Consider the following 15,420-nt stretch of genomic DNA (forward strand, 5'->3'; position numbering starts at 1 on the left):
CTCGCCCGGTCTCGAACCCCGACTTATCGATTTTGAAGTCCGAGGTTCTCACCACTGAGCCACCACTGCTTTTTTAGCACGTGCTAAGCAACGATTAGCACGGTGATAAATTGGATGGGTGACCATTTTTTTACAATTGCTCATGCGTATTCGGACGGAACCCTCAGTGTCGTGAATCCGAATCGCACTTGACCATCGACATTCATGTATAAAATTTTGTATTGGTCATGAATGCTTTATTAATTTCTAGTTTATTAAGTATCATTTATATTCAGATATTAAAAGCATTGTATTAATATGTGGTTGATACCTGTGGTTTTCATACCGATAAGTGTACTGTAAATAAATCCCCTAGCTGATGCGATTTTAATGGAAATACATTATCATAACACTTTAACACTATTGAAATATGGTAAATTGTCATTGTGATCGTAAAATGGATTTTATCTAGACTTTTATCAACATAATATGGGTCATATCGTGATGATACATGAAATATCATATCGTAGAATATTTGCGCATCAATAACATTAGTTTTTCGAATGTGAATTGTTGTATTATATAAAACTAGACGTCCAGGCTCCTCACGGATATCAAGATTCCTGTTTTATTCCAAGGATGCTTTTATTCGGGATAAAATGTCCTCCTATCCTATCACCCAAGTCAGCTCATACCCTGTCTGTATATAAAATTTCATTATAATCCGTTTAGTTTTTTCAATGTGATTGACGGAAGAAGATCCAAATAAACAAATGTTCACATTTATAATATAGGTGCAAAGTGTAAGTGTAATAGTTTGATGTCATTAAATTCAGCAAGTCTACAGCAAAGTAAAGCCACAATGTAAAATAATGATTCGATTGTATTATAAAAAATTATAACATTATACATTCCAATTAAATTTTCTTTAATAAACCGAAATTAAATCCATTTTCTACTAATATTGATTTGGGTATAAAATCAAAACTGTTAAAATATATGTAACTTGTAAAGCTCTCTGGATAAAATCGTTACAAAATGGACGTATTTTTTGGTAAGAGCTATACGGATTTAGTTTGAACTTTTGTCAAAGTGAAACAGAAATTAGAATTTCATGAATGAAGATTTGAAATGATAATATTCGAAGCATGCATAATGTTATGAGAGGTCAAGGTCTGGAACAATACTTGGTAAGAATCAAGATTACGTATTTTTTTATAAAGTCGATACTCTATTTTACTATTATTAATATTAGAGACTTTTTAGATTTTTAATTGAAAAAGCTTCAACTTAATTCGTGGTGACCGTGACGTTCCCAACCGGTCGAAATCGGTCGTAGCTTTTATGAAAATAAATTCAACAAGTACATTAAAGTAAGTATTCAAAAATTCTAAATATTGAAAATGCAGTGTTGAAAATGCCCGCGGCGTCACCTATGGAACTTCATATGATGATGTTTTACGGCGATATACTGTAGCCTACTCTAGAGTCTCCTTACATCCTTTTGTGTTCTGTTTATTTCCACAAAATACGCTCCATTGGGCGGTAAAGAAAAACTTACATACTTTCACATTCTAATATTGGTAAGGATGCGAAAGTTTGTGAGAATGGACGAGGTTTTTTTTGTGAAATCGACTCATTGGATCTTTATGAAAATTAGTACAGACATAAGTTAAAACTTAAAAGCTAGTTAAGCATATAAGTTAGTTTTAATCCAGGTATATAGCAAGTGGAACAACGTGTTCCATAGTATATATCAAATTTCACTTTCCCCAATCCATAAGTATCCTCAGAGTTTACGAGCATCAAAGTTTGACAAGCATCGCTCCAACGTTAACAATGTTTTTGGCGCTGGCAAACTTTGAGAAACTCGAGACCAAGACTGATTTCGGTACAGCTGGCATTTATGTAAATACTTCGGGATTCTATTGTCTTTAATACTTTAGGCATAGCTTGAATTTAGTTTCTGGATAACATATTAACTGTCGCGTCACGTTTTATACATATATTAGCTTTTGCCTGCGGTTTCGCACGTGTTAAATTCAGAGTAGTTTAATAGATGTTAGTATACATATAATCCTTCCTCTGGAATCACTCTATCTATTAAAGAACGTCAAAATCCGTTGCGTAGTTTTATAGATTTTAGCATACATAGATACAGACAGAAAGCGACTTTGTTTTATATAATGTACGTGTACGTACATACGTACACGCACATACGTAGGAATATACACCACTACATAGTGATGTTTATTCCTTACCAAATATATTTTAGGAGCATAAGGTGTCAACAGTAATGTTGATGTTGTTTTAAATGTGTTTGTTCTTTTCAAGTACTTATTTTTCGCAACCGTTGGTTTCGAAATCTTCGACATCTAAGTCTATAAGAATTTAAAAAAGTAAATAAACTAATAAAAATAAATACATACTACGATATAAACTAAGCTTTTGAGATAAACTTTTATTTAAAAATACGAAGCAACTAGTATTAAAATACCAGGTCAATGGCATTGATTGTATCGAATGCAATAGAGTTAAAAGGTGCGTTCGGTGATGCATTGAACAAAAGTACAGACGAGTACGGAAGTTGTTTTAGAGTTAATTTATATATTACTACAGGTTATGTACATATTTGTTGTACGGACTTAAATTTATAAAATTATGCTACTATACTAACTACATTTACTACATTTCTCATTTTTATTACACACATACACTTTCTGTTATTACTTAGTATTTCAACGGCCGTCGAAAATTATAATTAATAATAATTCTTATTCTTATAATTCATAGGCGGTCTTTTGCTAAAAATAATTATTTGATACACTCTAGGTACTCTATAATAATCACAAAATCTATTCCATATCATCATCGTTAATTTCGATAAAATACAGTTTTAAATTTATTTTCATACAAAATTGTGTACACGTTATATCCCTCGACGTACGTATGTGTGTGCTTGAAGACGATTGATAAATTAGGAAACATCTTACAGCCCTCGAGTACAAAGAATGGGAGCTATCCAAGTCCATATCTCTAATTCATATACACTTAGAACCGATCTCTCATAAGCATATTTCTCTAAAAGGCCGACTCGACTGTCCACTGGAACGTAATGTAAGTTTGAAAACATAAACTTCAATATCAAAGTTCTAATGGAAGCCTTGTTAGCAGGGATTTATAGGGCAATTTTAAGTTGGTTAGTGAAGGTGTGGGGGTTTCGATGGTAGTATATTACGTGAAGTTGGTTCGCTCTTTCATTAATTTCGATGTGTAAAATTATATAATAATGATGCAATCACGCCTGCAGTATATTTAAAATCAATATCAAACAATCATCATCATTCTTTCAAAATTTCTCAAACAATCATCAGTCGACCAGTTTTTATAAAAAAAGCGAAAGATAAAAGCGACATCGAATGAATTATATCCATATTTTCTATCAATGTCATAATGCTTTTTTCTTCTAGAACATTGGAATTTTTTGAAAAAGAATATACACAATTATCTCAATTTCCGTTATACGCCTACAAAGATTACTTCTAAATTGTGTTCAATTCGTTATTTTATTTATTTATCATAATAAGTTCAATTTCATTTTATAGCAGTTAGAAACTTTATGCTAATACTTAATCTAAATTTATTAATGAAACGAACGTACCTGAAGTGAAGTGAAGTGCTTTGCGATACGCTATATATGCTTATACGACTGAATTAGACGCCCCTAGCTAGCGTCTTAAGTCAGTCATAGTCAAGTGACCCTACTTAGTAAATCAACAAGATTTTTGGATCAAGCCTAGAATAAGAGAATAACGATTGTAAAAACCACATCGTGTGCAACTAGCATCACTATCTAACGATATGTACCATTTACGTATCAACGATTCCGATTCAATAATTATGAATTTAAATGTACCGAAAATAAATAATTACGGTCATCCCGAAAGCCCTTTTCATCCCAACTGTACTATTTTACATCGCGTAATGGAGTCTAGATAAGCACCGGAGCGCCGCAGTCGATTGAGTTATCTGCGAGTTTTACATGTCGTATTCACGTAGCACTTGGCTACATGCTACGAATATAGAAAATGGCAATATTGTCTTTGCAAATCAAGGGAGAGAGTGGATTAGAGAATCGATTCTGTTCAAGGGGTTACGTAGTTGAAGACAATTGTTTACTTTAATTATATCTGTAAACAAATATTTACTAATAAAGTTTTTCTTGAGAGACAAATGAAACAGTTTCAATATCAGAAAAAGTCTCGTTTTTTTAACATTCAAAGTATTTATAGGTTGTAATAGTAGGTTGTCCTTCATTATAATTTTTATTGAAAAGAGAATAACTAACATAATGGCGCCTAATAAAAAGATTTAGAACATATAGTTGACTCATAAATATTCTAAAAATACGTTCACATCTGAGTTATAATTCGTAGGAAAGCGAGCTAGGCCTAACTGCTGCTATATATCTCTCATTAACTAGCTATTCCCATTTGGAATTATTCAATGAAGCAGATCTGGAGGGAATACCCGCACTGCGGTACTGAAAAGTCTATTATTTCAGTGTTGATGATGAATATGGGGTTAAGTATGTAATGTGAAGTATGAGCAATCAGTTAGTTATGAATGGTGTGGGTTTTAGGTGCCTTAAATCGTTATGTCCAGATAACGATTAACGCATAGAATTAGGTTCCATTAGAATTTCTAACTTTTCTACAGTAAAAAATACAATATAGAGATACAAACACAGTTTTTATTCAAATGCGATTTGATAAAATGAGTTCAAATCAAAAAGAATCATCAAAGATTCATCCATTTACAAAGCTACAGGTACGAAAAATCGTTTTGATTCGACTGTCGATTTGAGAACTTCCTTCATTTTGCAGTCGGTTGAAAAATGTAAATAAAACTTTAAAAAAAGGTTTGAACAAAACAAGAAATTGCAGTTTCCCATTGAAATCCGCAATGCGATGATGACCCTTAGCCCATTTCAACCAACTTAGCGTCAAAGCCAACTTGTCTGAAGTTTATGTACTTAACTCGTAAGTAAGATGTTGCTTAGTTGGACTTTTTGAATGCGAGCCAACTGCTAAACCTAATGTGTAATGTGTGTGAAGTCGATTAAAAGTTACCTATAATAAAATACAATACTTTATTAATAAATCTTTAAAACAACAATGTTTGGTGATGAGACTCAATTTTTTTCTATTGGAAAAGGGGAAGTTAAAGTTCTATTAAGTTATTTCTATGTATCGGCCAGTTGGAAGAATTACTTTTGTGTAAACTATGTTTACTAAATATGTGACCATGGAAATCTTAATTGATGTTTAGTTTTGAGTCCTCAGAAATGCACATAAAATAATATGGCTTGTTTCATAATATGTATGTATGTAAATAATACGATCTTAAAATAAATAACATCACTTTTGTTCTGACATAAAAGTAAACTCCCGTCCCCTAGCAGTAAATGACGTACACTGATCGATTAACTGTGTGTCCTGTAAGATTGAGATAATATATTTTTATGTGAGTCCCCAACGGTATCGAACCCAGGAGCCCTTGGTTCTACGCTCTGTCACTGTATCAAGGAATTCTGATATGATTATTCTAATTGTTCTTGTAGATATTTCTTCGAAACTCTTTGTGATATCAACCAAATCGATCAAGGAGGATTAGTATAAAGGAGCTAACATTTATAAAAAACAAAGAGGAAGAACATAATATTCATAATATGTTTAATTTTAGTAACATTTTGTAGGCTTAGCTTCGGTAGGGTTCTGCAAGCTTCATATCGTTTAAATCGCGGCTATTGTGAGAAAAATGCTAAAGTAACAAAAATTATCTTACCAAAAAGGTCAAGAGCATACCTTATGTAAAGTAAGGCATTTGTAAGACTGAGAAATGTTGGGTCACCGCTCGCTCAACATTTGATCTACCTTTTCTAATCCAATCATAGACTCACACCCTTTACATTCAAATGTCGACAACAAATTCCATAATCCGTTTGTTTATTAACTTAGAGCGCTGTTTTGTGTACATAAAATATTTCGATCAAATACATCTTACAATACTTATATATATTAAATAATATGTTTTTTTTGTTATTTGTCAAATTGTTTTCAACACAGTAGGTACATTATTTCATATTTTTGACTTCTTATCTTTTAGTCAGGTATGGCTGAATGATTTTCTTTTATTGTATGTATTTAAATACTCTTTTTGAACTTAATAAAAAAGAAATTTCGTTGGAGACTACATCTAAAATGGTGAATACTTGATTGATGTTCAAATATTACTAAAAAAATCTTCAATAAAAGCATAATCCAGCACAAAAAAGATGAATAATATAAAAAATTCTGCCCCCATTATAACTAATGATTAAAATTTCTCTACTTCAAGCAGTGATAACTGACGCTGCACTTGAATTTGGATGAATTTTAACTTTGCTTTGTTTTTTCAAACTCCATACATGACAGAGCGTCTAAGCCACTAAGCTACGATTCTTTAATATACTAATGGCTACCGGGAACCTCGTAAAGAGGTCATCCCTCCACGTTTTTTGCGAAGCTAACAACATATTTTGCGGTAGTTACGGCAATAAATATGAAGGGCGAAGGCGTTGTCACATTGAGTACGCAATAAAACCACTATTTGATTAATGACTGGGTGTTTTCATGCATAATACAGCCATTAAAACTTACGATGCTAATCTGTGGGATATTTTAACGAGATTTATAATGTATGAGGATAAGTTATGACGTGTTATTACAGTTACCCTTCATTAAGATTATTAATATGAAGGAGAAAGTTTTTATAACGTTTTTAGCTTATTAGGTGGTATAACACTTTAATGATATCTTGTTTTCTCCTCGAATTTTATCGTAGCTTTGTAGCATTACGGTCGAATATTTTTTATTTGTAGGAATAAAGGTTTCGTGGGACTCATATTATATAATGAGAATATGTTCATATACATGACATCTAAATTATTGTTTCACGATGACCTTTTATTGGAAAAATGCCATAAATAGATCGTATCTTCATTTACCCCTTCTAGATATTTGCACTGCAAATATTCTCAAAAACATGACGTAAAATCTTGGGAAATTAATTGCACAAATGACCCATGTTTTTGTGTCAAGGGTGAATCTGATCGAAGGCCAGAGTGTCCCATTCCGTGTCGCCTGAGCACTCTTGACCCGGCCACTTCATACAATGCTGTTCTGTGTAAGAGTTGATTTTTAGTGCTAACTAAAAATCGCTGGTCAGTTAGCTGGATTTTACGGCTTTTTGCCGTTTGTTTCAGCACAAGTTTATTTAGATCTATTACCTAAATAACTGATTAACTGATTCCATTGGGTGTACTTTATGATTTAAAGATGGGCAAACATTTTAGCGGGTTTTTTTTACTACTCTTATTTCATGAATAGGTAACGTGAGATTGTGTTGGTAATGTTGTGTGGTAATCTCAGTATCTATTGAACTGATTATAAAATTTATTACAACCAAGCTTCTCGCGCGTAGTCAAATGGAAATGTCGCATAGTTACTATTCCCTTGAGGTTTCAGGATAAAAAGTATCCTATGTCCTTTTTCAGGTCTCTAACTATCTTTTTACCAAATTTCATCTATATCGGTTCAGTGCTTTAGGCGTGAATAAGAAACTGGCTTTCTCATTTATAATAAATAATATTAGTGCTATAGGCTATATTTTTTTATCCAGGGCAACCTGTATGAAACCGAACAAACTGCTAATCTAAGTTTATATATTCAGTACGAACGTTTTTATTTTTATTCCTCGAGACATACGTGTTTCTAACACTAAAACTAGTCAGCTGCAACAGCGGTTTTCTTAAAATATTCGTAACAAAACAAACATATTTCAGTAAAACTAGATTTTTACCATGGATTTGCATACTAGATATTTCTCTGCATTACATTTCAATCTATATTATACAGTTCACAAACTCTATTGCCAAGAATGGAATACTGGACTCACAGTTATGTAATAAGTTGCAAACTGGCAAAGTTTCCAAATATTGACAATCTTGGGTTGACGATGACACGGGTCAAGATGGGTTGACCCCGATATTATTATGTTTTCTACGCCTCTACATATAAAAATTATCTCTATTTCCTTTCCCTAACAGCTAGACTGATTTTGCAAATTCTTTTTTTGGTTTTTTATGTTCAGGTTTTGAAATAAAATCTTTGGCGCCAAAAATACTATTTGAAAAAAGAAATGCATTCGACAGTTCGCGCGAATACACGGTTTTTGTTGATAGTCTTTTCAAATAATACAATTTCAATGAAGGCACCCCACTTTTCATATAAGAAAAATTTACATAACCTAAATGTACACTGATCAATATTACATTATTCCATTCATATCTTTTTTGAGGCTATAAGTATCAGAATCTTTTAAATTTTTATGTTAAATAATGATTTATGGTGTGTTACGTGGTGACAATCAATAGCGAACTATAAGAATTATTACCTCTGAATTTTAGATTTATATTTTCATATAAATTAATATACTTTACATACGTAGTAGATTATTCACATAGAAAATAAAATGCTATGCTTTATTTAGAAAAATATATATGAGCATGAGATCCATATCTTTCGTAAGACGACAGTAAATGGAGTTTTCGCCTTACCTACCAAAGGCCATCGTTTACTCAAAGCCGAAGATAAGATTTCCCAGACCAAATTGAATAAAGTGAAACATTCTATCCATGAAATGATTTCGTGCAAAGAACAATTTTTGCCCTTTTGTTTTAGTTTCGTAATGGTTTCATATAACGTTGCGAGATACTAGACGGTATTAACGCCAATTTTAAAAGTTTTATAAAAAGATACCCCACAAGGTTTTTTTATTGCTTAGTATAAAAAGATCAAATTTTTAGTTTAGCAGACACTTAATAATTCATTTTATCTATGTAGAGAGGTACAGTTAGAAGACAAAGGTTTATTTATAAAAACAAGCATTTATTTATTCAATTAGTCTCTTTCTGGAGCATTTTTGAATTATTATAACATACATTGACTTACCACCGGTTCGGAAAGCAATTTCTACAGAGAAAGCTACCAAGAAACTCTATAGTTTCTGCCTTAAAATCATGTAAATTTTTCATTTTAATTGTAGGTAAATAACTTCGATTTTCTACGCTGTTTATAACTAGAATATATTCCGATGCTAAACTATTCAAAAACATGAGGTGTGTTATAAACGATCTACGAATCCACGAGATGTCAGAAATTGGAATAGAGAACGAATCGGCAAAACAGTAATGATGTAGTTACGGGAATTTTGGCGGGAAACGGATTCACGCTTTGACGAGCAAATTGAGGATAATAAAGTTGTTGAAAAGTTTACCGAGACGCCGAAATTAAAAGACTTTAGCCTGGTGACAAAGATGTGAGTCGTTTGAGCGGTATACGTTTTGCGGATGATTTATTTCGACACTTTAGACAATAAATCTTTCTGTGGGTTGGAAGTTGGATAGCAACGTATAAATTGCCAACAAAACTTTATATAAAACTGTCTTATTTGTCTTTCTTCCTTGGTTGAAATTAAAATGCTTTAGGCTGTACATAGATGTGAATTATTTGAGTCTTGTAGATGATTTTTTCCGATACTGCCAATTATATATCTTGATATCAGCTGTAAAACAATATGGGTTTTTTTATGCGACATTGTCAGAAGACGTGTTTTATCTATCTTCACCAATAACGTTACAATTCTATGACTACCACAGAGTATAGAATATGTCATAGATATTCTTTATCAGCAGCAGGCTCAAACTTTATTTATATATGTAGAATTTAATTCTTTTTACGATATGGAATTATTAGTGCATTCGAGAATTAAATTTTAATGAATACGAAGTTCATTAAATGTTTATGCTGGGACAATTTTACTTATGACAAACTCACACACATATAATATAATATTTTGTTGGCGAATTCTATAATATTCGTAGTTAACCTTTGAATGCAATGTATGCAATGGCTAATAAAAAAATCCAAATTTACTAACAAAAGTAAATTTGTTAATCATTTGATTCTATTAATATAAATTCGAATATATTCTTCTAATTTCATAACAATAGTATTGTGAATTGTCAACTTTACATATAACCTTTAATTCTCTGTATTAATGGTTCTGTGTTCTATATAACTTTTATATCTGACCTTTCTTTATCATATTAGTAACCGTTTTCACTCCAACCCACTTATTCCAGATAAAATAAAGAAGAAATATGGCCCGCTCGGCGACAGCGTGGTGGTGGTCAAACTGGAGAAGACAGCCAAGTTCGGTCTGGGGCTCAGTCTGGCTGGGCACCGGGACAGAAGCAGGATGGCCGTGTTCATCTGCGGGATACACCCAGCTGGTGCGGCGGCGAAGTCGTCACCGCCCGTTAAAGTGGGAGACGAGATCTTGGAGGTGAGAGTTTTTGGCTTTAGTCTATATAGATTGATGATTTAGTGTTTAAAATTTGAAAGTTGGTTTCCTAATTAAAATGTTAAGGGTTTAATTTTTAGTTTTATAGCATTGAAATGCTTTATAATATGTTTAAAACGATCACCTCGCTGGTCATACATTAAATTGATTCTAGCAACAAAAATGATACACACAGTTGAGAGATGTACTGTAGGTTCTCCTTTATGTATTTACTGATCTGTAAAGTAATAAAGTTTTGATGGTTCTTAAAGTAGGAGATGAGAAACGGGATTGAGAATAGGAGATCGAAATTATTATATTTATGCACTGGACAAAACCTTTTTTTACAAATAACGTTGTAACACAACAAATTAATACAATGCTCAAAGCTCCCAAATCACGAATAATACCGATCCGCGAATTATTTTTTTTCCAACTGTTAAAATCTTTTATTGTTACTTGGTAGTACATACTTTCACACAAAGCACGTTATTTCGTTTCTATCGTACATAAGCTCTATATTGTATGTTTCAAGGTTAATAATAATGTAAAAAAACCATATATATATATATATATATATATATATATATATATATATATATATATATATATTCTTTCATGGAAAGTTTGAAAAATAGCCTTCATTGAAAATTTCAAGCGGCCGATTATAAATACCCCTGCATACAATTTCACGCAGCGGTCGCTACCTTTGGTCTGCACTTTATAACCCGTACAAAAATATTTATATACGATAAGAATATTTTTCGCGTTGTTGGTAAGCCAGGAATAGATCACTACGATATTGTTTATACGGTGTTGTAGTTGAAGTGTTTTTCTCCACGTATTTGTTCAGGCGAGAATCTGGAATGGAAATAAATTTGTTGATTGTTCGTGCAATAAATATCTCTCGACTTTCCACGTTTGTTTTTCTGTGTGACCTCATTTATTAGCTAAATTAAAAAAGGTGGTCTAGAAACTTCTGGAAAGTTTTGCTTATATAAACAACAAATATCCGGTAAAATACTTATGTAATTTCAACCGACTTCGAAAATGGAGAAGGTTACCAATTCGACTGTATTTTTTCGTGTTTGTTACTTCATATCTTTTCACTAGTTGAATCGATATTTACGATTCCTTTTTTATTTGAAAGCTGGTACTTGTCATGTGGTCACATTGTTGTGACAATTTAAAGACGGTTCTGTTTTTTTATTTAATAGTTATTCACCTTTGTTCCACGGTTTCTTATTATAGTAAGAGATGTTTGATAGCATTGAAATGCTTTATAAATGAGAAATTTTGAAAGAATAGAAAAAATTTGATCACGAGACGGGATTCGTGGGTTCGAACTTCGAACGAACGAAGAAAAACATTCTCTATATCAGATATAAGGCAAGAGATGTAAGGCATTTAAAATTATAGCACAAATATTTGATTTGGATTATATATAGTCTATAGCTTTTAGCTTATGATAAAAGAAAGAAGGAAATTCATCGCTATAAAAAGGAAACAGTTACATATTACTAGTCGTACAATACTAACACAACAGTTCTAACAAATAAGGTATAGAATCGCGTGTAGCGATTCCAGTTATCACTACGTTATTCTGTCAGCTGTTAACGTATGTGAATATAAGCAGTTTATTGTTAACGGAAACTATTAAAAACAGAAATATACATCGTATGGAGTTCATAGTCTCTTCATATAACCACTAGAGGGGGTGTTGCGTACCGACTTTTAAACTGGGCATCATTTCAGTAGTGCTAGAACCTTCCCTAAACTTTAAAGCGAATATGTAACTATAATCTAGTATCTCAAAAATTGTAGGCTGCGTCGGTTATAATTGAGATAAATGCGCTCTTAAGATAAAAATTGAAGTATTATTTCTTATGCATGCGACATCTTTTTTTTATTTATTTATTTAACAGTTTAGTGTGCTGGTATACAAATAAACCTTTAAGATAGAAGACTTACAACTAGACCAGCACAGAAGGAGACCTTATCACTAAAGAGTGATCTCTTCCAGACAACCCACTGTGTAATTCTTTACAGTAAAAAAAGCAAGAGGTATATATTATATCTATATGAATAAACTAAACGAAATTGTGAGATATCAGTAGAAAAATTTTGGTACAATTTTATTTATCGCGCAAATAAAAATTAATCAGTTGTGAATAATTCGAGAGAATTAGAATGATAATAATTCCTACTAATATGATAAATGCCAATGCAATTCTGTATTTCTCTTCACGCCTAAATTATTGAACCGATTTGGATTAAACTTTTGTACAGAGATAGTATGAGACCTGATGTCCTTTTTCAGGTCTCATACTCAAATAGTTTTTATCTCGGAAATCGTAGAACGGAAATAATGCGTGTTAGAATCCAAAGACTTTCTTTTATTTTGATGCAGGCAAAGTTGCGAGCGGAAAGCTCTTATAATATATCTTTAAATAAAATTCAATTTGACCGATTGACTTCGTTGTTTTTGTTTTATTTCTAAACATTTAATCAAGTGTATATAATATTTGTTCGCCAATGCAATGTGGAAAAATAAAGACCATCGTTTTTAGACCTTGACATCATTGCTTTGTTTATAATTGATTGATTGATTGATTGATTGATAGACTGTGTATTGTATTGTGTTACATATAACGTATGAATCAGAATTCTGCATCCATTATAATTATAGAATTAGTGTTGTTAATAAAGTGATAAGAAAAACCTTCGAAATTTTGTCCACGTTCAATTTATTTATTTATTGTGGTAAACGTACTGTTCCTTATATACTATGGGTAATTTACTACTGACCGGCCAAACCAAAATTGGTCTAGCTCTTTACTAGATAAGATATAACAAAGCGATGAACAGATTAGGGTATTGTTATTTGATCTTTCATAACATAAACCTGGGACTTAATATGTGAACGACTAGCTAAGCCCCATGATTTCACCCGCGAACAAAACCACGGGAAAAGAGTAAAACCCACATCTCAATACCTTAGGAATTTATTTTTAGTCTCTTAAGTCATAGTCTATTCTAATCTACAGTATATTAGGACCTACGAAATCCGAATCCTCCGAAATCTATTGAAATCCGATTATGCCGCGAAAGTGCAACATTCAGACAGATCATCGTACTCATAATATTAGCTGTGAATTAGTAAAGATATACTTATATTCTCCATACTTAAAATATAAAAGCAAAAAACGCGGGTCCGAATCACGCCTCGTGATCACATTTTTTCTGTTCTTTCAAAATTTCTCATACTTTATTTTTTATTGTGTGATAGGGAAGCGCTTGACTACCATCTAGCCTGCTGGTAAGCTTAGATGTAGTCTAAAATGAGGCGCGCTTCCCTAGAAGGTACCTGTTCACTCTATTTTTGAAGATCCCCTGATTATACCCGTCTGAGAACACAGACTCAGGAAGCATGTTCCAGTACGTTGCGGTTCGAATAAAGAATGAAAAATCTCATACATAAAATGTATTTTTCTAATAAAGCTTTACTAAATAAAAGTAATAAAATTTACTTTGAAGCTCACAAACAGACTCTGCGATTTCATTTATTGGGAAAGATAAAACAAATAACCTTCCAACAACCGCGCCGTAAATAATCGACAAAGTCACCAAGGTGACTAAACACACGTCACGCACAAGGCGTATCTAGAATTTGTCTTTGGGAAAGCAAACATTCATTATTCAAGACGAAAGATAATATAAGTTATGGCTGAAACAGAAACAATATAACTCCTGAAATTAGGCGGTTTGGTGACGAAGCTAAGGCGTGTTTCTAATGCGTTTATAATTTGATAATTTTATAAACGTTTCGGCTTATGGCTGTCTTTCATATTGTGAAAGATAGAAATGAAAATGTTCGTTGCTCTTCCTAGTAAAAGTTGGAGAGAATATTTAGGTAAAACATTAGACTATCAGGAATTATATGTGGGCTATGATTTATTTATTTTATTTTAATTTTTTTATACTATTGATTTATCCAATTATTATTATGTGAGATACAATCTGATTAGTATATGGTAAACAAACTGGTCCCGTATGGATGCGTTTAGCAAGGGACAGGAATACATGGAAATCTTTGGAGGAGGTCTTTGTCGACAGACAAGCTGTTCCACTAAAACATTCAGTTGCCGATAATTTAAATGCGAGTTAGATTAATAGAATTAATATTAGTTTATAGAAAGTAGGCAAGCATGTATTAATTATAAGGAAGAAACAGCAATAAAGGCTATTTTATTTTTATTTATTTATTTATATGATAAAAACGAATAGTGCATGATTTGTTGTCATGGTATTTAATTAATTTAAAGGTTGTTTAAACATACCTCTATCTCTACGATATGATTCGGTGATATTGTCATAGATATTTGTTTTTTTGAGGATAAAAAAGAAATGATGATTGGTTTCTTTATACTTCATGATTAAAGAAATGTCAATCATTATATTACTTATTGATAGAAATTGTTTGGTCAATTAAACAAATTGTGATTTATTCATGTCTGTTGTATGTCTCGTATATAAACAGCCTAGCCTATGCCTGTGTTGTAGCTGAAACAATAACATTTGAGAATGTTAGGATGGGAAGAAATTGCGGCCGACATTATGACATTCAAGTTCATCGCTTGAACTGGTGTTTGCAGTATGGAAACTCCCAATATCAGAGTATAAAAATGGTTTAATTTTTAGTTTTATAGCATTGAAATGCTTTATAAGGCAGGATCCTGCCTCGTGATCAAATTTTTTCTATTCTTTGAAAATTTCTCATTAAAAATGGTTTGTTGTAAAGCAAACTCCCAATATCAGAGTATAAAAGTGGTTTGTTGTGAAGAAACTGCCAACATCAGAGTGAACTTGCATGATTGAAAATGGTGAGCAATTTTCCACCTGGTGAATAAAAAAATCCTATATTATACCTAGTCTTGCCATAAATATTGTAATAAAGAAAAAAGAAAATTGTTAACTGCAAATAACATTTATTAC

At 32.1% G+C, this 15,420-nt stretch overlaps 1 protein-coding gene across 1 annotated transcript in view; it reads left to right on the forward strand.

The window, feature by feature from the left end:
• The window catches only part of LOC119836666, a 121,244-nt gene that overhangs the window by 77,702 nt on the left and 28,122 nt on the right, over nucleotides 1-15,420 (forward strand). The window contains exon 25 of the mRNA XM_038362059.1: nucleotides 10,226-10,428. Within this exon, the coding sequence (XP_038217987.1) occupies nucleotides 10,226-10,428 (203 nt within the window). The remainder of the gene's footprint in view (nucleotides 1-10,225; nucleotides 10,429-15,420) is intronic.

Source organism: Zerene cesonia, chromosome 25 (genome assembly GCF_012273895.1).
Source record: "Zerene cesonia ecotype Mississippi chromosome 25, Zerene_cesonia_1.1, whole genome shotgun sequence".
NCBI classification, from domain to species: Eukaryota; Metazoa; Arthropoda; class Insecta; order Lepidoptera; family Pieridae; genus Zerene; species Zerene cesonia.